This window comes from Lates calcarifer, linkage group LG3, assembly GCF_001640805.2.
Source record: "Lates calcarifer isolate ASB-BC8 linkage group LG3, TLL_Latcal_v3, whole genome shotgun sequence".
Classification (NCBI taxonomy): Eukaryota; Metazoa; Chordata; class Actinopteri; family Centropomidae; genus Lates; species Lates calcarifer.
In genome coordinates, this window is record NC_066835.1 from 20,454,866 (window position 1) to 20,477,957 (window position 23,092).

The window sequence follows — 23,092 nt, forward strand, 5'->3', positions numbered from 1 at the left end:
AGGTGAACAGCCATAAAAATATTACTTAATCGATTTATTGTCTTTTGTTTTAGAGTGACAGCAGATATTTCCAAACATGAGCAAATTACAGCAAAACTCTCAGGATGAATAGATGGCTTTTTTAGTTTGTGGTTGTTTTGAGTGAACTGACCCTTTAATAATTCTTGAGCTTTTATTGAGACTGTGTTCATTCACACAAAATATGACCCAGTGTTTCATATTCTCACAACAGGGAATAAAAAAAAAAATCACGGGTATATTACTTGGTAGGTGTGCATGTGTAAAATACTTGCATGCAAACACACATACACACTGATGTGCTGCCAATTTTCCAATGTTTTTGTCTGTACCACACACACGCACACACACACACACACACAAAGTAAACAGACTGTCAAACACACCCACACAGCGGCGATAGGCAGAAACACTGTACTATAATCGTAACTTTAATTGAATGCAAATTGAGCACCAGGCACCCAGCAGCACATGCATGACACACACACACACACACACACACACACCTTGTAGTGTTATGCAGCATGCGCCCTAATGATATCTTTAATTGACTAATTAACATTTCACACACTTAGTGTGAAAACACACACATTCACACACACTCTCTCTCACAGACACATACACACACAAACACACTCGCATGGGGCTTAATGACATACAGTGTCAGAATGTAGTGATATCTTTTTTAATGGAGTGCAAACGTGCATGCACACGCACGCACGTGCACGCACACACACGCGGTTTATTTATTCATGAGCATCATGCTGGATAGGATCCATATTTTGCAAGAGAAAGGGCAGAGGTGGATGTGAGCGGAGCGGCGGCGGTGTGGTCGCAGCCGGACAGACCAACCTGTGCCTGGCTCTACCCGGAACCATTATGCAGACAGGAAACTACCATTTTAACGCTAGCAGCATCGGAGGAGCCGTCGTCTACAGAGGGGGACACCTAAACCCGACACGGGCCGGATAACAGCCAGCAGAGGCGAAAAGAGGGAAAAACACGACGGAAACAAAACAAAGGCGCCGTTTGGGGGAGGACGAGCCGTGAGCCGGGAGAGCTGTAGGACTGTAGCGGCAGACAATGGACACATCGGGCCGGGCCAGCGGAAACAGTTTTTGTTAGCGAGTGAAAAGCAGCCCTCCCGGGCCGATGGAGAGCCAGGCCCTTCTCTGTGTTTTTCCATGGATGAAGAAAAAGGCCCCGCTGACAGGCAGTAGGGACCCCGCTCTCACGGCGCACTCCCACCTCGATGTTTTCACGCTTTTACTCTCGTGTTTCTGAGCTTTTTTTGCACCCAGACATCGTACGTTTCAAGGTAAAAAAAAACAACAACACAAAAACAAGACGTTTCCAGCAGGAGAGTGTCAGCTAACGTGCTAACTGCCAAGCTAACCGCGGCTAACGGCTCGGCTAAAGCTGCTAGCGCTACGCTATGCAGCCGGGATGCCTCCTTTATGTCACTTTAGTGATAATTATCAGCAGTATAACGCTGTTGCATATACTTAAGCTTCATTTGGAACACTTTGTTAGTATGAGTGTTCAAACGCGACTAAGATAATGCGATTTTCATCAGTTTTCGAGCCGTTAGAGCAGCAATTTGGCACCTGATTGATGGATGCTAACAGACTCTGGTCAGTGAGTGGTATCAGTAATTTGTTTCTGTCTAACCTGCTCGGACATCGGTGCATCTCTTTCAGACTGCCGGCCTGAAGTCACCGGTTGTCGGCGAAGAAAACGGACAGCCCCCCACCTCCTTAACACACTCTCGCACGCCTGAGGTCCAGCAGGGAGCTCCGTACCTGCGGATCAGCTGGTAAGATGCAAGCAACACCACTAACTGACTAACTGTCGGGTTAATTAGCCTCAGTCTGTCTCCTGTTTTCTCGTCACAAGCTGCCTGTTATCATCAACATAAAAAGTGTGGGCTAATGGAGAGTAAGGTGGAGCACGAGTCTGCACATAATATCTGGGAAGTCATTGCCTCTTGCAGAGATTGGTGCTGAAACTGCAGCTCAGACCAACTGATAACCAGACTGACAGTGTGTCTGTGTGAAGTTTTTTCTCCACAAGATGCATCAGTTTTTATCCTAATCTGCCTGTGTTGCTGACTGCCTTTTATAAAACAATGTGTTTTTAGGACAGAGAAATATTTTCTAGCTACAGTAGGCACACCGGTATCACAGAGGGATGCAGAGTGCTGCAGCTGATTGATCAGTAGCCGGGAAAATGTTTTATATCTGATTTAATCACAGATTTTAAGCAAGACATGCCAAACGTTTGATGGTTTCAGCCTCTCCAATATCAGGATTTTCTACTTTTTCCAGTCTTATATTGCAGTAAGCTAAATATCTATGGGATTTGGACTGATGTTCAGATACAAAAAGCTATTCAGAGTCAGTCACCATGGGCTATGTAAAAATATTTTGCTCATTTTTATTGATTTCTGCCGTTTTACTGACCAAACAACTGATCAGAAAAATGATCATCAGATTAATTGCTAGTGAATAGAATCATCAGAGAATACCAATCCATGTATTTACAATTCATGTATGATATTGTACTACAGAGTTTTAACAACCTACGTGGGGTGATTTGAAATGCAAAGATTTCTGAACCACAGCACTGAAATAAAGTAAAAGTATGTAAAAAGACACTGAAAGTACTTACATTTTCAAGAATAATATGTAAAAATACTCCATAATATAAGCATAAATTATATTCATATTCATAACTTGTTTCACATGATAACTTGACGGCTCTTAAATTATATTTGTCTTGTGATTTCTGGGACTGAAAACGGGGTCAAAAGTTAAAAAACATTGAGAAACCACACTGTGCACTGTAAAGCTGTGATTCAGCAAGTTATGCTTTGTTTCATATGTTGCATAAGACACTTTACCTCAAAGAGAAAGATGTTTAGTAAGAACATGTTTCTAACATTGTCAGATTTACTGATACAGACAATACAGAAACTGTGTTGGTGATCATTTTTTAACGGAGTACCTTCAGACTGTTGGTCAGAGATGTTGTTGCTCCTGTGGTAACTCTGGTGTGTGTGCCCTTTTCTGATTAATTCCCAGCCCATTTAACACAAACATTTTACACAAATGCAAATCACTTTATATGCTGTGTTTCATCTCAGAAAACTATCATGTTTTTTTACATTATTGTCAACATGTTGACCAAACTGTAGCAGACAGATTTGAAAGTTGTTGTTAGATTGGTGGTGATGCACAGAGTAGTTTCTAATCAATACACTGCTTTTATTAGTTGGGAATAAAACCTGTAGACACTTCAGTTTCAGGTGCTTCCCAGTCTTTGTGCTTTTCTGTCTTACCATTACCTGCATTCACCTGGTGTAACAGGTGTACTGAGCTAGAGTGAAAATCAGCAGCATTAGGACTCACTGCCTCGTGCTGCTGTGAACTAAAAAATCAACTAATAAATATTAAATCTGGTTTATTAGATGTCTTTTTAATGTGTTTTTCTTTGTTAAATTACAAGGGATGCCACAACAGGTCCATATGTGTTGGATTTTAAAATTAACAAATGATTGTTTTAATTATAGATTAATCTGCTGATTATTTTCTTGATGAATTGATTCATTATTTTGTCTTTAAAATGTCAGAAATCTGTGAAAAGTGGCTGCTATTATTTCCCACAGTTTAAGATGATGTATTCAGATTCTTTGTTTTGGCCTAAAATGTTAAATTCTAAATCAGATATGACAAAAAGATTAGCAAAACATAACATGAGAAACTTTATCTGCAAATGTTTTTAGTTCTTGCTTCAAAAATGACTAAAATGATAAATCGATTGTCAAAATTGTTACTGATAAGTTTTTAGTCAGTTAATTTATGGACTGATTGTTGCAGCTCTAGTTTTAACAGATTCTTAACTTGGTTCGGTGCAGTTTATTTCAGGCCGTCCCTGAAACCAGTAACTGAGCAGAATTTAGATTAATTTGCTTTTGTACTGAGTTGTTGTTGTAGCCGACTGACACTTAAGTCTGTTGTGAGTGTAGATTAATGTTAGTGGATTAATGTTTGTGTTGGTGGTTTCTGAGCTGAATGTCTGCTCTTTGAATATCTGGTTCCCAGAATTATCTTAGGTGGTAAATAAAAGCCCGAGGGTGGTGAACAGAAGCGTCTCTCTTCTCTGTATCACTGTTTGTTTGCTTGGTTCCTTGGCTTTCTAACAGTTATCTACCTTGTAGTATTGAAGACCTCTCTGTTTTATATATTGTTCTCAGTGTTGTTCAGAGGGAAATCAGCATTAAGGTGTGGGTTTGTGTTTTTTATGACTGCAGTATTTTGAAGATATGTGATCAGATCACGTTATGTGTCCTCACTGCCGCTATGTGATGCTTCAGACTGAACACAGATGTGAGGATGTTTGGCTTCTCTGGTTTCTGTCTCAGGGGAGAGTTGTGCACTAGCAGAGAAAGGTCAGAAGATAAAGACGTGTCAGCCAGGAAAACGCAAAGATAGACATGCAAGAACATAAAATTATTTCTGTTCAGGGTTTTTTCTATGCTAATGTTTTGGTCAGGAAGAAGTGGCAGCAGGTTGTCGCCCACAGTGAAAGAGAGAAGCATCATTTCTTACCATAACGAGGCACCATAGTCAGTTTCTTCTGCCAGTTTATGAACTGGCAGTATTCAGACTCATGAGCTAGTGTTGTATCAAAAGATTGTTTTTGAAAACGAGTGTTAATGATTTGTAATGATTTGTTGATTTGTTTTGAGCACTGATTCCAGATGCTGTCTGTCGGTTGAACATCGACTATTTAGCGTTACAGGTCACATCACTGTCACTTTTTGTATCTTCAGCCTTTAACTGGATGAAGGATTTTAGTCATCAGATGTCTGGATCTTAAGTTATCAGAGAAACAAGCTGAGCAGTTGCAGCTGAGCAACAGTCCTTCCCACAGTCCCTCCTGGTGCTTAAGGATGTCACAGAGAAATGCAGTTTTTTTTTTTTTTAACATGAAACTGCTTTATTCAGCGTTTTTGCCAGTTTTAATTATCAGGTCCATTTGTTTTGGAGGGGCTCCTGTTTAAAACCTCCTGAGCTATGAACTCTGAAGGAATCGTAACCTAAAAATAAAAGGCATTGAGTTGTTTAACGATGAAAACAACAGTGTACTCTGAACCAGCTGTAAATGCTCTGGGTGTCAAATGCTAAGTGATTGACTTATATTAGATGCTAGAAATAAACATCAGTTTCTATTATTGGTAGTGAAGTGCTGCATTCCTCGATGGGTTAACAGTATCAAGTCACTGCTCCATGCTGTGACCCACATTTGTCTTAATACATTCTCCTCCTAATTGCATATAAAAACCTTGGAGATTGAGCAACAAAACAGGAACATACAATAAAAAGTGAAGTTAATCAAGAGAGTCAATCCCTGAATATCTGATTACATTTTTGACAGAAGGGATTTGCAGAGCTTGAATGTCAGTTCAGCTCCTGTTTTCCTTCAGCACGCAAATACAGTGTTCACCACCAGACCACCCTCTTTTTATCTGGCATTTAGTTGTGTGTGTGTGTGTGTGTGCGTGGTGTGTGTGTGTGTGTGGTGTGTGTGTGTGGTGCGTGTGTGTGTGTGGGGTGTGTGTGTGTGTGTGTGGTGCGTGTGTGTGTTAGAGACGACAGGCAGCCATGTTATCCTACAGGAGCTGGACAGGAGTCATGTGGCATTTTGAGCCACCACTCTCTCCTCTACTTCCTCTGTTGGCTCTCTTTGCCTCACTCACTGGTGGCTCTAAATTCTTGAATGAGGCAACTGTAATGCTCATTGTTGATTTAATCTGCCAGTTACGTTTCACATTCATTTTTTGTCCATTATAGTGTTCTATTGCAAAATGTTCATCCACATTTCCCAGAGATCAAAGTGATATCACTGTCCATTGGGACAAGATTTCTGTCTCACAAATGGAGACTGATTTTTGTGTCTAATGTTTATTTTTCTCGATTTGATGTTTAATTTATCACTTGTCAGCTTTTAACACTAATATGATGAACTGCTCTCCTATGGCAGACTGCTAAAAATTAAAGATAAAAACATAAAGGGAAAGACTTTGCAAAAAGTCAAGTTATGAGTTCATGGCAGCTGCTGGGTCACTAGGTTCAAGCTGCATGATATTTGAGAACCAGCTGAATGAAAAACTTTTTACCTGGTTGAACAAATAAATGCTCCTAGATTTTCAGAGTTGAACAAAAATAATTGCAACAGCTGCTCGGGCTTCAGTGGGTGTTCAGGATGAGGAATGAAGGCAGTGACCCAATTTCCAGTTAGCTTGAGTCGGACATTGTCATCATGCTTGCATTTTTATCCCCCAAAAATTGTAGATGAGGTGGCCATAGTTCCAATTAATTCTTGAAAAAAGTACATGGAAAAAATAAAAGCTTTAAATTTGTAGTATACCGTACAAATTGAATGTCAAGGTAAATGATGAGTAAAGCAGTAAAGTTCACACTGTAAAAAAAATATGTTTATCTCAGCTGAATCTTCAGCTAAATCAGACTGAGTTGTTTATTTGTGTTGTTCTTTTTGTGACATTCAGCACCTGGCTTTAGGCACTTGGGGCAAGAAAGGCATGAAGTGTTGCTGAACTAACTGTGCCAAAACTGTTTGGTTTATCCACTCAGCATCAAGTCACTGAATCACTTACTGACGTTATTGTTTCTTTTTCTTCCTTGTCTTCCCTCAGGCTCCCAGAAGAACTCCATGAAGGGACAGAAGGGCAGTGAAGCAATGGTTCATCCTCCACTAAAATAACAGACACACTCCACTTCATGGGACTGCTGACCTGATTTTGAAAAATCAGCATACAGTTATGGAACACTCTAAAGAAACACTACAGACTCAGTTTTTTAGTATAATTTAGTATATTGTCTATTTATGACCCTTTTTATAACATCCCACAGAAGCACTTAAAGGCTTCACTCTTGAATGGAGGGTAATACCTTTACTCTCCATTGATGTATTTATGTGAGAAAATCAAGCATCGACTTTGCTGGATTACAGCAGCTTGTGTGAAGTTTGGGGAGGTCTACCTCTGAAAATCATACCTTATTATTTTAATAAGGTTTTACTGCTGTTTCTAGCAACTACAGACTTGGTGCACAGGGTATTTTTAACCCTCTGACACTTTGCAGCTGTATTGGGAGATGTTCCAGTTCAGCAAGTACCCCATGGACATTTTAGAGATGCTAAGTGGACACCAAGCCCATCAGTTCAAAGGCCTTGGATTGGAACGACAACTGAGCCACCAACAGCAAGTCCAACTGCAGCATCAGCAGCAGCTCCAGCAGCAGCACCAGCCTTCCGCTGATACCTCTGGAAGCCTCCTGTCTGGCCTCGGCCTGGGATCCCTCCAGAGCTCTCGAAGTAACGCCTTTGCTGACTCCTCATCATTATTTGCCAAAATGAGTGCCCCACCCCCGTCAATCTCCCACCAGAGCCAGTCGTCCTCTTCATCTCACAGCTCCAGGAAGTCCAGTAAGATGAGCAGTAGCAGCAGCAGCGGGAGTGGGAGCTCCACATCGGGGTACCCCCAGTTTCTGCGGCCTTTTCATCCAGCTGAAGCTGCGCTGGCCCAGGAGCAGCTCCACTCTGGGATGGGACGTTTTGACTTTGGTGGGAGCAGCAGCGGAGGCAGTGCAGGGGTCATTGGGGGTGTCGTTACACCTGCGCCCCCGCCTCCGCCGCTGCATCCAGGTCTCTCGGTCCCCCAGCCCTCCCCTGGTCCCTCCTCTTCCTCACCCTCTCCCTCCACCTCTGCTTCAGGCTCCAACAACCCTTCCGGCAGCACTGCAGTCCCTTTAGTCGGCCAGTCTGATCCCCGCAGCCTCCATCAGCAGTTCAGCTGCATGCTTGCCGCCAACCAGTACTTCCTGTCTGGAGTCCCCACCAACAGCAGTCTCGAACAGTTCCTCGTCCAGCAAGGCACTCACAACCACTTGGGCTTGGGCCTTGGCCAAGGGGCCACTGAGTCAAACTCGGCCCTGGCGCCTCCCCCTGCCCTTCACTCCTCCCACAGTCACAGCCACACAGCTCCACAGCCTCAACAGCAGCAACAGCAGCTGACCCCTCACGCCTTATCTCATCCACACAGCCACACTCACCACCCGCACCCTCTCCACCCGGCCCCCCAGCCTGCCCCGCTGGGTGGCTTTGATTTCCAAGGCATTCCAGTCCTTTCCTCCAACCAGATAGCATCGCTAATGCAACAAGAGGCTGGCCTTCCCCTCCCCCTTCCTCTCCACCTGTCCCTCTCTAAAGACGATTCCTCAAAGTCAGGAGACAGCTCGTCTACGTCGGTTTCGAGTGGAGGCAGCAGGAGAAAGAAAGCGATGGCGGGATACCTGCCTCAGAGGAAAACAGACAGTAGTAGCCACAGTCACAGCAGCCACAGCAGCCACAGCAGTCACAGCCATAGCAGCAGTAGTGTTAGTAACTGCCATAACAGCAGCTCAAGTGGGCACAGTCAGAGCTCCTCAGCAGGCCTTGTGGGAGGAGGATCTGGGGGTGTTGGGATAAGTGGCATCGGAAGCGAGCCACAGCATTCCTCTCTGCTCTCATCGTCCTCACAGCAACAGCAGTCGTCCTCCACCGTCTCCTCCTCTTCGTCTGCCCCCCCCTCCTCAAACTCCACCTCTGTGCTTGTAGCCAACGGCAACCAACCCAAATCCCAAGAAAGCCACAGTAATAGTTCGTCTGGCCAGCCTGAACCAGAACCCCTTTACCACTGTGGTGAATGTGGTAAAACCTTCACCCACCTCTCCAGCCTTCGAAGGCATCTCCGCAGCCACGGCTTGACACCAGAAAGCCAAAGCAGGAAGTCGGACTGTAACTCCCCCAGCCCAGAGAGGATATTCTGCTGTGGTGAGTGTGGGAAGAGATTTAAAAAGAGAGGTCACCTCATCCAGCATAGTGTCACCCACTCAGAAAACCGGCCTTTTGTCTGCACCATCTGCCAAAAGTCCTTCAACCGTCGAGAGTCACTTACGAGACACGAGAAGATCCATGACGAAAAGCCTTTCCGATGCCCAGCTTGCGGGCGTTGTTTCCGTGAGAGCACCTCTCTTCTCAACCATGCTGCCTCAGGTGCCTGTGGCAAACCTCCCCGGAGTTCAAAAAACCGGGCCAGCACCGGAGGGAGTGGATCATCAAACCCAAGCAGCAGCAAAATGGGAAGCAGCGGAAACAGGGTAGGCATTTCAAACGATGGTGCGGCGATGGCTAATGATAAGTATGCAACAGATTATTCAAGAAATCGTTACCAGAACCAGTCGTCCTATAACAGCGGGGTTGATGACTACAGACGATCACAATCGTCATCTTTGTACTCCTCAGAGAGTACGCTAGCCAGTGAAATGACCAGCCAAACTCTCCGCAAAGCCCCTTTAGCCCCAACTCTTCATCCCCACCCTCAAAGTCAGCAACAGCACCACCACCACCAACAGCAACAACAGCAGCCACACCTCCCCCTTTCTTCCCTATTGGATGATTCGGAGGATGAGGTCACCAGCAGTGCAATGTCAGCCATCGCCGCTGCTGCTGCAGCTTCCTGTGATATAAACACAGAGAGCCGGGAAGGAGAAAGGAGGGATATCATCGGAGGGCTGCTGGGGGGGTTGGGGTTTGGTAACTTGGGTGGACCGTCATCCACGTCCAGCCTCAACGGTTCCACCATGCCTTTAACCCACCCGAGCCAACCCCACACTAAGCCCAGGAGGCCGAGGAAGCCCAGAGAGAAAAGGGACCCAAGCACCATCGTCAGGAGGAGGAGGAGCCCTGCACCTCCGGGGGACGGCTCTGAGAGGCCGTATGGATGTCAGATTTGTGGCAAACGCTTCAGAAGGGCGGAGACCCTGCGACGCCACAACCGCGTTCACACGGGGGAGAAACCTCACGCCTGCGACGTGTGCGGCAAAATGTTCCGTGAGCCTTTCCATCTCACCAAGCATCTGACTGTGCACTCTGGTCAAAAAAACTACAAATGTAATCTGTGTGGGAAGATGTTTGCCTATGCACAGAGCTTGGTGAGACACGGGAAGCTGCACAGAAAAGGGGAGATCGACAACCAGGGGAGGAGAATAAAAGGTGCTGCTGCTGCCATCAGTCAGGTTGCCAACTCTGGAAACTCTGACTACTTCTCATCTTGCTCCCAAGGAGAAAAGTCTCCAACATCTGGCACCCCCTCCCAGAGGCTTTATACTTGTACAGTGTGCTGGAAATCATTCCGCCACTATTTCCACCTGACGGCACATCAACAGACTGTCCACGGTGGTGGGGTAGGGCTGGAAAAGTCCTTTCGTTGTGAAGTATGTGGCAAAGCCTTCGCCTACTCCAACAGCTTAGTGCGGCACAAGCTGTCTCAGCATGGCCTCGACCGCAACGGACAGCGTGTCAACCAGTCCCAACCCTCTGGATACTCTCCCCTTTTCTATGATTCAGGAGCAGGTTCCAACTACACCGGGTCAGCTCACATGCAGCAAGGGGCTGCTGGGCAGCAGCAGCAGCAGCAGCAACAGCAACAGCAACAACAGCAACAACAACAGCAGCAGCAGCAGCAACAACAACAACAGCAACAACAACAGCAACAACAACAACTGCATCACCCTTTTCACTACCGCTCAAAAAACTTCCAAAAGCGGCATGGTCAGACAAAAAAACACAGGAAGAAAAAAAGGCGAGTCGTGATCCACAGCATCATGAGAGACGGAAAGCTGGTGGGTGTCCCACTGAGTAAAGATACTCGCAGGAAGTTGATGATTCTGAGGAGAAAGAGGGGAAAACTACAGGCACAGCTCAACAAAAAAAAGCTCCTGGCCCAGCTGAGGATAAAGGGCGGCGTGATGAAAGTGAAGTCGTGGTGCGGGGGCGCAGTCAGAGTGACCGGGCTCACCTCAATGGACATCCCAATCAAGCGCTTTCCCTGCCCGATCTGCCCCAGCACCACATACGCCAAGCAGGGTTCTCTGCTGGTCCACCATGCCATCAGGCACCCACCGAGAAACTCAGGCCGCCATGCCCGACTGCGGTGCCAGGTGTGTGGAAGACGCACCAGCTCATTACACAAAGCCTTGAAACACAGGGGCCAGCATCTCAAACAAGCTGCATTCCAATGCCACAAATGCCGACACCGTTTTTGGAACCCCCGGCTCCTGGCCCGCCACAAGTTTTCCTGTCGGGGCTTGACTGTCAACAGCGGGGCCGGGCACTGGGGACTGATGAAGATGAAATCTCCATCGTCTCATGACCAGTCAGATAGTGACCATTCACCAATCCAGTTGACGGTCCCAGTCCAGCCTGAGAGATCAACAGTTCTGACTGAGTACAGTCAGTAAAAAAAAAAAAAAAAAAAGTTTTCTAGAATAGATTGTTTTGATGTTTATTTTTTTTAAATAATCCAAGAAGCAGCGAGCAAGAGCTAGCAAGTTTTTAACAAAAAGAGGTGGGAGAATGGGGAGGGTTTAGTGTAACTCCCATAATATCCCCACACCCTTCCCCTGGATAAATCTGTATACAATCCTGACTTACTACATCAGAGATGGTTGATAAATTAGTGTGGACTTCAAAAGGCCCAAAATCAGAACCACTCTAAGTATCTCTCTTCTCTTCCCCAAAGGTGAAGGAAATCTAGACCACGTGACAATTTTAGTAGCACCTGTTTAAAAAATTTCATACATCATTTTCCTTTCCATTTTATATATATATATTTTTATTTGTAATTTTCCCAATAGCAGTGTTTGCGCATCAATATGGATTGGATGCCTATTGTAGAAGTGAGGTACCTTTAGTACCAGTTTATTTTTTACAAATTGTTTTCACATTATTCACAGTTAAACAGTATAGTCCTCGTCTCTTGCTCAGTATGTGTTTATTTGTTACCCCAGTGGAGAATCTCTTTTTATATAGAGATATCATCTGCCCTCTGAGATAAAATTATCTTTTAAGAAAAAAAAGGAAATCCTGACCTGACTAAGAGCCTCAGTAAAGTGACTTTTACAAGTTAATAGTCTTATCTGGCACAAAAGGCAATACTAGTTGATGTGCTAAAGTGACTGAAAAGGAAAAAAAAGGAGTTAAGACAAAACAGTAAAGTGTTGGTGACCTTGTTTTTAATGTACACTACTTTTTGTCATTTTTTTAAAGAGGCGTGGACAGAGAGAAAACACGACTCAAACTGTTAATGTGTTCAGGATTTGAAAAGGACAACAGAAATAACCGGAGTGTACTGTACAATTCGTATTATATTTTATTATATATTGATTATTTGCTGTTTTTTACTCCAAGTATCATTTCTTTTATCATTGTTGGTATTGTATGGGTGGGAGGGAACGAGTTGGGGGCTATCTTTGTAAAACAGCGGGATGAGTATATGTATCGATGTGATATTTTTCCCCCCTCCCCGAACCCCCTTTTACCTGCTCCCTCATTGCCACAGTTATGCCCAGTTTTTTGTAACAAAAGCGTGTACACATAGTTCATTACTTAGGTCCTGTCCAGACGTGTTTTTCTTTTTTCTGTAAAACTAAAACATGTAATATTATTACTAAATTACTATCCTTTTCTTTGCCTAAAAGTGAGTTGTTGAAAACCCTCAAATCAAATAAAAAAATCTGAAATGTTACGTTCACTGTTATGTTAAAAGCTGATATTTGAAATCCTCATCCAATTCGCAAAAACTGTCATTTGGTCATAATTGTAAGAAAAATAGTTATTTCCTTGGAGGAAAAAGGGTCCACTTAATTACTTATTATTACAATCTTATGCTATTTGTGTACAAAATTTGCAGGAAACCTCTAAATAGAAAAATTTAGGAAGTTATTTGAAACTATAGCTCCTTAAAATTTGTTACTCAAAAGAAAAAGCTTTGTGAAAATGTTCTGACTTGACAGTAGACATCAATCAACCTGGTCCAAAATTATTTTAGCTAAAACACTGGACAGTAGCAGAGGAATGGGGCTTTTCTCTGCATTACCTCTCTTAAAATTTATTGCAGTGGATTTCACTTAGTTGTGTCATTTGATTCTAGTGGGTGTGTTCATCCAGCACTGCCAAATGCCCAAAGGGGGCATGCTGGGGTCAAAAACAAGGTCGCCTTTGTCTCTGAAATATCCATGAATGGCATAAAAATAAAAATAAATATCTAGTAAAAGGAACCTTTCTCAGCTAACTTCACTTGGATGATCACACATGGTGACTTATTAGCTCCAGATGCTAAAATATGCATGACACAGACAGTTGTCAGTAAGAGTCCCCCAGGTAGTGAACTGAAGTTTCTGCCTCCAGCCCAACACAGTAAAGGTAAAGAGAATTTAATTTATGGTGCCTTGAAACATCCAAAAAGTACTTAAAAACTTGCAAAGAGTCTTTCCAGAAACTATTCTGGAGATTCTGAATTGAAAAGTCGAATATCAAGTCCCCAAAGCTTTTATTACTGAAGCATCTGTTAGTGTAGAGTTGAAAGTGTGAATGGGCAAACAAGCTAACGAATAGTAAGTAGTTAAAGCAACACAGTGTAACTTGCTGAGGAACAGTGACCTCTGCAGCCATGCGTGGCAACTAACTCTGTTGGGCACCAAGTGAAAGCAATTAAGTGGTTTTGATGTACAGAAAATAAAGCCTACCAGTCTGACTGCGTAGTCCCACTCACTGAACTGAAACATGGCCAAACTGTATATTACCCATGATCCCCAGGAAGTGTTGTCACTGCAACAAACACACCTGACTGTCTATAATTCCTGATATTTTCAAATTTTCCTCAATGAATATCAGAGATGAATGCTGGTTTGTAATGTCTTAAAGTCTTTTTAACTGATCTACAGTTCAGCATTACTCTTGAACTTACTGGGCCTGATTCCAGCAGTTTAAACTGCTGACTATCACTCAGTTAAAGTTACACAGAGTGTGAAGGACAGAGGCATCATCCTCCCTCTAACAACTCAGTGCTGTTATTTTAAGGTAAAATAGATAATGTTGCTTTCACAATGTCCTGTTAAGTCCAGGAGGATCATGGGCTACCAACAACTTTTTTTCTATAAAATGCCATGAAAACAGCAACTAAAGTCAGATGTCTGTTCCCTCAAAGCCAAGCTTGTTTCTGATAATTAATCCACTGTGTGTATTTTTATCCTTCTCCACTATAGGGATGCTGAGGTGTTGTTTTCTCCGTGACATATGAGGCCTGCATAGACAAGAGTAGACTCAGGGAGCTCCAGGTACGTCAGTGACAGGAAGACAGGTGTGGTGCACCTGGAGCATGCAGTCAGGTGAGCTGTTCTGAGAACCCAGCTGCACTCTCTTTTTATCTTTTTTTTTTTTTGCTGGGGATTCTCATGCACAGGCAAATAATTGGGTTAATGTGGATTTCTTTAAAGATAAAAAGGTGAACAGTGCATTACCAGCAAGCAGCCACTAGATGGTGCCATTTAAATATAATATAAAATGAATGATGGCTGTTACCCAAGTCTGGAGGAGAGGAACGAGGGGAAAATAATTTCAATTCGAAACGGCTCGTGAAACTCGAATCACACATTAGTGGAGTCAAGCTGTTGTTCCACACTTTCCCTGATGCATGCCAGCATACACACACTCCTACTCGTGCATGTGTGTGAGTGACAGAGATTATTTTGGCCTCTTACTACCAACACATTCCAGCCATGTATATTTGACAGCACTCTGTCACCAGATAGGACTTCTAGGAACTGTTGCTCCACAGTGCAGCTGCTGCCACTGATTCATGAGTCAGTCAAATTAGTATCAACAGGAAACACGTGATGTTGTTTATGTTTTATTTACTCCACAGTTCCTTTATAGGCTGTTATTACTGTTATTAGGCAACGACTAAGAAAACAGAATGAAAGCACAGTAAACTTGACAGTTAAGCATATACATATGTACACTACTGAAGAGCAAAAGTAAAATTTAACAATGCAGTATAGTTACACACAAGTTGCACAGAATTTCATTTCATTTATTTATTTAAGTCAAATGGTATATTTTAACTCTAATCTTTGGACAGAGTAATCTAAAGGAAAAAGAATTTTAAAAAATGGAAATGGTTTTTGAAATAGATATATAAGCATGCAGAGAGACATCATCAAGCTAAAATACAAAATGAAATATTCAAAAACAGAGACAGCATATAAGTCCAAAGCATATAAGAAAATTCAGTAAAACATTACAAAAGTCCAGACAAACTTAAGTAAAAGTACATAAGTATAATGAGTAAATGTACTTAAATAATTACTTTTATAATAATAATAATTAATAAAAGCACTTGTTCTGTTGAAAATTTGTAACATATGGGATTATTAGATAATTGCTAATAAGTAGCAATTTACTGTTCTAGCTGCTTGAGGAGGAGTTAATTTTAAATGTGTCACCACTATAAGCTACCACATTATTATACAGTTCAGTACTTCTGCTATCTTTTGTGAGCTTCTCATGCTCTTTTCTGTCTGTAAAATGTTAATTTTAACACTAGTAAATGTGCTTTCCACCACTTCTACATTGTCAGGTTAAAAAAAAAAGGCAACACAAAAACATACAATACAGAGGAAGCAACACATGCAAGAAAAAAAGTAAAAACAGAGGAACACAAAAGATGGTATTTTGTATTGTAATTACCGTAATTTTGTGGTTGTCTAGGCTATATACAAATATTAAAATTATATTGAATGTTCTTTTAGAATATATATATATATGTGTGTGTGTGTGTGTGTGTGTGTGTGTATAGTATATATAGTAGTTAAACTTAGTTCAGTTAAATTTCCTATATGATTGGGTAGATAATGTAATATATATATATTTTTTTTACATTTTAAAATAACTTTTATCCTTATTATAGTTTTATTGTTATTTTACATAGACATATATATATATATATTTTTTACATTTTATGATTTGTCCTTTTTAAGACATTTTTAGTTTTAGTAAAATCTTTAATGGATCCTTATTTAATTGATTTTTAATGGACCCCCTCCCTCCTGCTCCTCCCCCCTCCAGACGGCCCCTCACGCGGCAGTGGCATGGGGAAACCTATGGGCGGAGACTGTGACCTATTTTTAGCCAATAGGAGGCCGAGAGCGGTAGCGAGTGACCTAGTTTCAGCCAATCACAGCGCGGTACAGTCGCCGGTAGGCAACAGTCGGCGCGTGCCGGAGCCATGTGCTTCTGGTGTTGAGACGGGGACAGTTAGCAGGGAGAGAAACAAACGAGCAGAGGCTTTTCCCTCCGTTTTCGTCGGATTAAGTGTTATTGTATAAGTAAAAATATCACTCAGCCTTGACAGAGACGTTAATAAACACAAGTTTATCATCTTATGCTCCTGATAAATCACAACATGGCGGTTGTATTTCGAACTGTACCAAACTGAAGTTACGTTCAGATACAAAATGGAGTAAAACACCTGTCTTTGCTTCTGAGCCGCTTATTTTCACTCAGAACCGGTCACGTTGTGTGTATAAATAACCCAGTTTTCTTGCATTTCTCAGTTAACGAACAGAGAGGGGGACGAGGGGTGGGGTTGGGGGAGCAACAGTGAAACAGCAAACATCCTGACTTCTCATAACAGGATTGGGAATTGCATTAGTCTGACTCCCAGTCCCTGGTTTTCGCTGTTGTTTTGGCCTTTCGGTTTAAATGACAGCGTGAGAGAAGAGAAGAGGGGCGGGGAGCAACGCAACGCAACAGTTCCAGCTCTCATCAGTGATTGGCTGAAATTACAAGGAGGTGTTGTATTTTAATGCAAATATCTGTTGGGTTCAGGTACTGTGGGAAGGAACATAAATACACGAAAAACGCCGCCGTTAAAACCAAGAACCCTGAATCATTTTTGCATGTTTGGCTTCATACTATCAGCTCGTTGTCTAACTGTCTTTAAGCTAAATTTGCTGTTTTATGTTACTGTCACTGCTCACATTGCATCATTTTCAGCCTAAAGAAGGCAACTATTCTCAGCAAGACAGATCTAAATCCCACAGCAGCCAGACACAGCAACTGTCTGACCACAGTGTAGCATTTAAAGAACCAGATTTTCTCTTAGGGGGATGTGTAAACAGACCGTTTTTGCCAACAGGTTTGCCACATCAAAGTACAAGGTGATGATAATCACACAACGTGTTTCCACTGCCCTAAGGTGGCTAAATCAAATCAGTTATTGTATGCTTAAGTTAATGAGAAAATATTCATCGAATCAACTAAATTTATGAATTTGTTTCTGTAACCTGATACCCTCTAAAATCTGATATGAACCGTGGAAGCTCACATTTACTGATTTTCCCATGCGCTTTGAAGGCATCAAAGTGGATAGAACAAGAAGGGGGCGTTACCGAGTGGGCGTGGTCCGCGAATACAAACGAACCACGCCCCCAAGCGCCTTTCCCCCGTGAGCGGTGACGTCACACGAGCGGCCCGTGTTGGTTCCAGCTGACTGAGGGAGAGAGAGAGAGAGAGAAAGGGAGGGAGAGAGAGAGAGAGAGAGAGGGGGAGGAAAATAAGAGCCATCAACCCCATCTATCTGACTCTCATACTATTGGATATTATTATTTTTTGGGGGGGATCTCTTTATTTCCTTCATCTTGTATTTTTCGCTTGTTTGTTTTTGGTCATTATTTTTCTACCTTGGAGACTTCTCCCACCGCCGCGACTCGACTCTGTCTCTACTGTTTCTAATCCTCTCTCTCCACTCATTACATGGGACTACAGACATCCGCGTTTTATTTCAGCTTTCCTTTTCTCTTTGTTTTTTCTCTCTCCGGACTAAAAATTCCCCGAGCGATCAACCAACCGAGCGGCCAACCGACCGGACTGGACCGGACCCGACCGCCGTTTGATCTCCACAAACTCGAAGGAGACTTCACTCCTGCGCCTCCGGGATTGAATTTGTCTTCCTGTGTGCGTTTATTAGCGCGGAGCTGAGTTTGTTTAAAGAGGCAAAAAGAGGTGGCAGCAACTCCTGAAGGCTCAGCCGGTTTGATAGGATGAATTAGACTCGGCGAACATGGTGCCATTTTGGAGATAAATCCCCCCTCTTTTATTTCGTTTCCTCACTCATATTTCTTCATGGGACGGGCGGAAAGGCGGGATATCAGGTGGAGATCTTGAGCGTACACACGCGTCACCTGCCTCGCGCACCTTTTGACGGCGCGCCTGTCAATTAGTATCACTAATTGGATTATTTTGATCTTGAACTTACAGTCTGCAGGTTGCTCTACTCCACCTCCTCCCCCCGTGCCTCCCCTCACCTCCCCCTCCTCCTCCTTCTCCCCTAGAAGTTATGTCAAGGCCTCTTACTCAGCTCTTGCCGCCGGATCTGCCTGCCGGGGCCACCAGCCCCCAGTTTGGGGCCAGCAACCCGGCTGGAAGTGGCCCCCAGAGTGGACACCTGACCTCCATGACCAACCTGAAGTCCCTGCTCCAGCTGCCAATCAAGGCCGACCAGAGAGGCTTCAAGGACTGCTGCGAGATGAAAGGTGAGTGTGTGCACGTGTGCATGGGTGTGAGTATGTGTGAGTGTGCTTGTGAGTGTGGAGGAGAGGGGAGGGGGTGGGGGGGGGGGTCGTCTATAGGCAAGAAACTTCTTAAAGGGACACTCGTGGAAATACGTCAAACAAGTCAGTGCAGGGATACTGTAGAGTAATGTACTTTTACTGTGCATCAGATTGTACACTACTGTGTTATAACCACAATGCCTGCCCATGTTAGATGTTTATGTGTTACTTTATAGTGAATTTCATTGTAAAAATCAACATTAAGTGCCATGAAATACAGTAAGTATTTGAGGCATTTGAAGCCCCTGCAGAAATTTTAGGTGAATATTATAGTGACTCATTGATGAATCAATTCGTTGATGGCAGGAAATTAATTAGCAGATATCTTATTATTAAACTGAATGTATTTGGGTCTCGGACTACTGGATGGGATAAAAGGAGGAATTTAAATGCATCATATAGTGCCTTGGGGATTTATAATGTGCATTTTTCATTATTTATTTTTATCATTTTAATCAAGAAAACAATTGGTAGATTAACAGATAATTAAAATAATCATTAGTTGCAGCCCAGACATGAAATAGAATCAGCAATAAATGTTCATTAAATCTTTTCAGAAACATCAAATGAATATTACAGTGATTATTCATTGGTTTATAAATATGTGTGTGTGTGCATGTGACTGAGTGGGTAGGTGTGATTGTAAAAGACAGAGGCCCCACAACACACACTCACATGCACACACTGTTTTCACTTCAGCCCTCCTCCTTCTGGCCCGCTGGATTTTCTTATATTAAACGTTTCCTTTTTGCATTTGGTGGTGAAATGAAATGATCAAGAGGAGGAGGAGGAGGAGGGAAGAGAGAGAGAGAGAGAGGGAATAAGAAAATAAAAGCAACACAGTCTGGAGTGGATGCCATTAAAAAATACAGCCAAAGCAGTAGAAGCAGTCGTTTGTGTTGAATCTAATTCACTGGTCTCTTTAAATAAAGGTTACTGAGTGGGACTGAATTGTTTCCCATCCACCAGCTGCCGTGACAAATATTAACCAGGCTGCCTCTCCTTCCTCTCTCTGCTGTGGAGATGTCATAACTCCTAGTCAGCTGCTGTTAAACACACACACTGGGTTTGGTGTGCTTGTGGGGACATTGCATTGACTTCCATTGCTTCCCGTGAGGATTTGCTCCTCTGTGCACTTTCTATTTTAACCTTTAAAATCAGCCTTTTTGTCACTGCAAGGACGATGATGAAATGTCCCCAGAAGTGCAGCAGGCTGTCACAAGCCAGTCCTCATAAGTATGGATGAAGCTGTGCACGCGCACATGCACACAGAGGGAGAAAAACAAAGAAATCACACTATCCAAATGCTCCCTGATGGTTGGCGGCCCCTGGTGGCCTCTTGGTGTAACTGCAGTTTCTTTCTTTGGAGGGTTTTTTTTGTGCTTTGCATGAGGAGGAGGAGGAGGAGGAGGAGGAGGAGATGATGGTGAGCCCGGCTGACAGGCTCTCCATGGAGTCAGAAAGCAGCTCAGAGGCCCCTGCTTATAGCCCCAGTGTCAGCGCTCATAGAGCCCATATTCTCCTAATGATAGGTGATGCATTCAGGGGTGTAAGAAAGATGTTTGTGTGTGATGTTTTTGCATTGCCCATGGCTCTTGTTGCCGTTCCCTCTTCCACAATGCAGAGTCGACGTTTCACTCCTTTCCCCTGGCTAGCTTTGTTTGACGCCTTCACAAACACCCACTCTTATCTATCACATCTCTCCCTCCCTCCCTCTCTCTCTCTCTCTCTCCCTCCCTCTTTCACACATCTTTGAGTTTTTCCTCTCACACTTTCCTGTCTCATCAGATCACTCCGTCTTCCAATCTCTTCTGCAGTTGCTCTGCTCATTTACATTTTCTCAGGCTTTGTCCTCCTTCTCTTTGCACTACCCTCTCTCTACTCTGTCTCTTTTTCCCAACCCATTTTATTTGCATTCATCTCTCTCTCTTTCCTTCCCGTTTCCTCTCACATCTCTATCAAATTTGCATAGATCCTCTCTCCTCTTTCCAGTCTTTCTTTTTCCGTCTTCTTGCTGTAGCATTTCCTCTCCTCTGTGCTGTGGTCAGTTCTCAGTCTATCAGGCTTTAATGACTTGTCCACTTCAGTTCAAAGTGTCAACATCACTTTGGTTCAGCTGTGTCACTTTCACTTATTCCTCCCATCCATTTTCCCTCTCTCTTGTTCTTTCATTCTCTCCTCCTGCCTCTTAATGAAGGGATTTCCCCTTTTCTTTTGAAATCGTCACTTTCCTTTCCTTTCCTTTTCCTTCCCATGGAGCCTACCAGCAGGATTTTTTTATTTGTTTGCATGATTTAGTAATTCATGCTCTTGAATTAAAAACTTGTTGACTCAAATTAGTCATTAATACCTTCAAATTAATTAACTCTTGCTCTTGACTTACTGTGATCACAAGTAAACATCTTGTATTCAACATTTTAATTGCACTGAGTAAAAATACAAACTATTTACATCAAAATATACTCGTATGAAAAGTAAGCGTACTCAGTATGCTGAATGGCCCTTTTCAGACGCAGCATCATTACTGATGCATTAATATATACATCACTCTAATGCTGCAGCTGGTAATAATAGGAATAATTGAATCATTTTATATACTGCTGATTAGCTTGTGAATTCACCCTTTGGAATCAGTTAAGTCTTTTAATATTTGAACTATAATAATACATCATAATTGATTTATTTATTACCTTTTCTATTATTAATCTGAATCCACAAAGTAACCTGTAACTAAAGTCATCAAGGCAGCAGAAATGTAAATGTAAGGTACAACTAAAACAGAACTTACAGGAGGTTACAGGGTCCAGTCACATCCTCTTCGCAGCATGCTAATTGTTAATATATTGAAGGTCATTGCATTTTCCATGTTATAACAATGATGCAGAACATTATTGTAGCAGTAGTGGCAGGTGACTATCACCAGGTGTTTGTGATCATTTGTCATGAAATGGCTCCAACTGGATAACATGTTTCAAACAATGTTTCAGTTTTACATTTTTATTTTTACTTCTGTCAAATAATCAAAATAAAACATGCTTTTTATTTCTTACAAACAAAGCCAGGCTAGCAGCTAAGCTAAGACTTATCTGACCCATCATCAGCCTTTTAGCCGTCACATAAGCACTTGTTGTTAGGAGCAGGCATCAAGGAAATATGCAGTTTTTAAAGTATTTTTTTTCTCTTGAGTCAACCAACAGCAATCTTCACAGCTGTATTTTTCTGGCCTTTTTTTCTGGCTGGAACAAGAAGATTTACGTCCTCTATTACTTTTGCCTTCAAAGCTTTGATCAGCTTGAATGTTTTTTCAATTCAAGTCTTATGCTCACGTATATGTTGGCAACCCAGAAAAAAATTCACCATTTCATCTGTGGCATTATACTGCTAATATCACTTCTTTCTTTTTTCATTTTTCACCTTCCTTTCTGTCTCTCTCTTTGTACATTATGTGGATACTTAGCTTGAGTTTTGTAATGAATACACAGGAGATTCAAAAGAAACTGACAGGCAGGTGAAGAAGATGCTGGTGATGATAATAACAGAGGTTATGAGGGACATGAATATGATGGCCTTGACTCTCTGCTCTACTCCTCCCTTCATTCATCCACATCTCTGTCTCCTTTCTGCTGTTTTCCTGCTGTAATCTCTCGTGTCTTTATGTTCTTTAATCCCTTTAAATTTAAATCTCCGGCCTCCCCGATGCTCTCCCTCAGTCTCTGTAGCCTGGTCCCTCTTTCTCATTACTCTCTCTCTTGCACTGTCATCCCAGCCCAGTTAAATATGCTCTTTTATTACTGTTTTATTGGGTTTTATTATTCAGTGTGCCATTTATTCAATATGCACTTTTGGAGGCACAATTTTTTAGGATAATATTACCAAAGGATCATGCGAACAAAACAATCACTCTGGCTCTTCCAGTGTCTCAATTAAATTAGGTTCCTGTTTTATTCGCAGGATTTCCTTTATTTTTTCTGCCGATGGTTTATTGATGCCTGAAGTCTGTATCTATCTTTCCATCGGACTCCCCCTCTCACTGGGAGGTCAGAGTGCAGGGTCAGTCAAGTCAACTTTATTTATAGATGCCTTTTAATGATTGCAACTAAGTGCTTTACAGAAAGCAAAGGACACAATCGCTGCAGAAGCACAGATCTCAGCCAGTGTTAAACAAACAGCAGCGCAGCCTCAGGAGCTGTTTGTTGACGGTTGTTTGTCTTTTCAAATGATTATCTGACACAGCTGTAACACACCTTAGTGTTTGAGTTCCATCAATCTCCGTCTCGTCAGTCAGACATTCCTGTCAGCAGATAAATGCAGGGACATCTCAAAGATCTGGGGCAGGAACAAAGGCATCTAAGGGCAGTCTGTTCATGAAATTACCCCGAATATTTCTGTAGTACAAATGAACAAAACACAGTCAAAGAAAAGAGTTCGGAGAAACAAATGTCCATTTTGCGCCTTGCTCATGGGCTCTAGTAGTGTGTAATGCTAGTGTTTCCAGGTGC

The 23,092-nt window shown here is 42.7% G+C and overlaps 2 protein-coding genes across 2 annotated transcripts in view; both read left to right on the forward strand.

Moving 5' to 3' along the window:
* The first annotated feature begins 1,718 nt into the window (after positions 1-1,718).
* On the forward strand, positions 1,719-12,667 carry LOC108886957 (uncharacterized). The gene is made up of 2 exons (XM_018682118.2): positions 1,719-1,834; positions 6,737-12,667. The coding sequence occupies exon 2, from the start codon at positions 7,197-7,199 to the stop codon at positions 11,379-11,381; it is 4,185 nt and encodes a 1,394-aa protein (XP_018537634.1). The 5' UTR covers positions 1,719-1,834; positions 6,737-7,196; the 3' UTR covers positions 11,382-12,667.
* A 4,802-nt stretch (positions 12,668-17,469) lies between these two features.
* The window catches only part of LOC108886959 (thyrotroph embryonic factor), a 31,201-nt gene continuing 25,578 nt past the window's right edge, over positions 17,470-23,092 (forward strand). Inside the window, exon 1 of the mRNA XM_018682120.2 lies at positions 17,470-18,515. Within this exon, the coding sequence (XP_018537636.1) occupies positions 18,320-18,515 (196 nt within the window). The 5' untranslated portion in view covers positions 17,470-18,319. The remainder of the gene's footprint in view (positions 18,516-23,092) is intronic.

What these genes read in the sequence shown, in the direction of transcription:
- LOC108886957 (XM_018682118.2), top strand. Translation starts at nt 7,197, where the DNA reads ATGTTCCAGTTCAGCAAGTACCCCATGGACATTTTAGAGATGCTAAGT.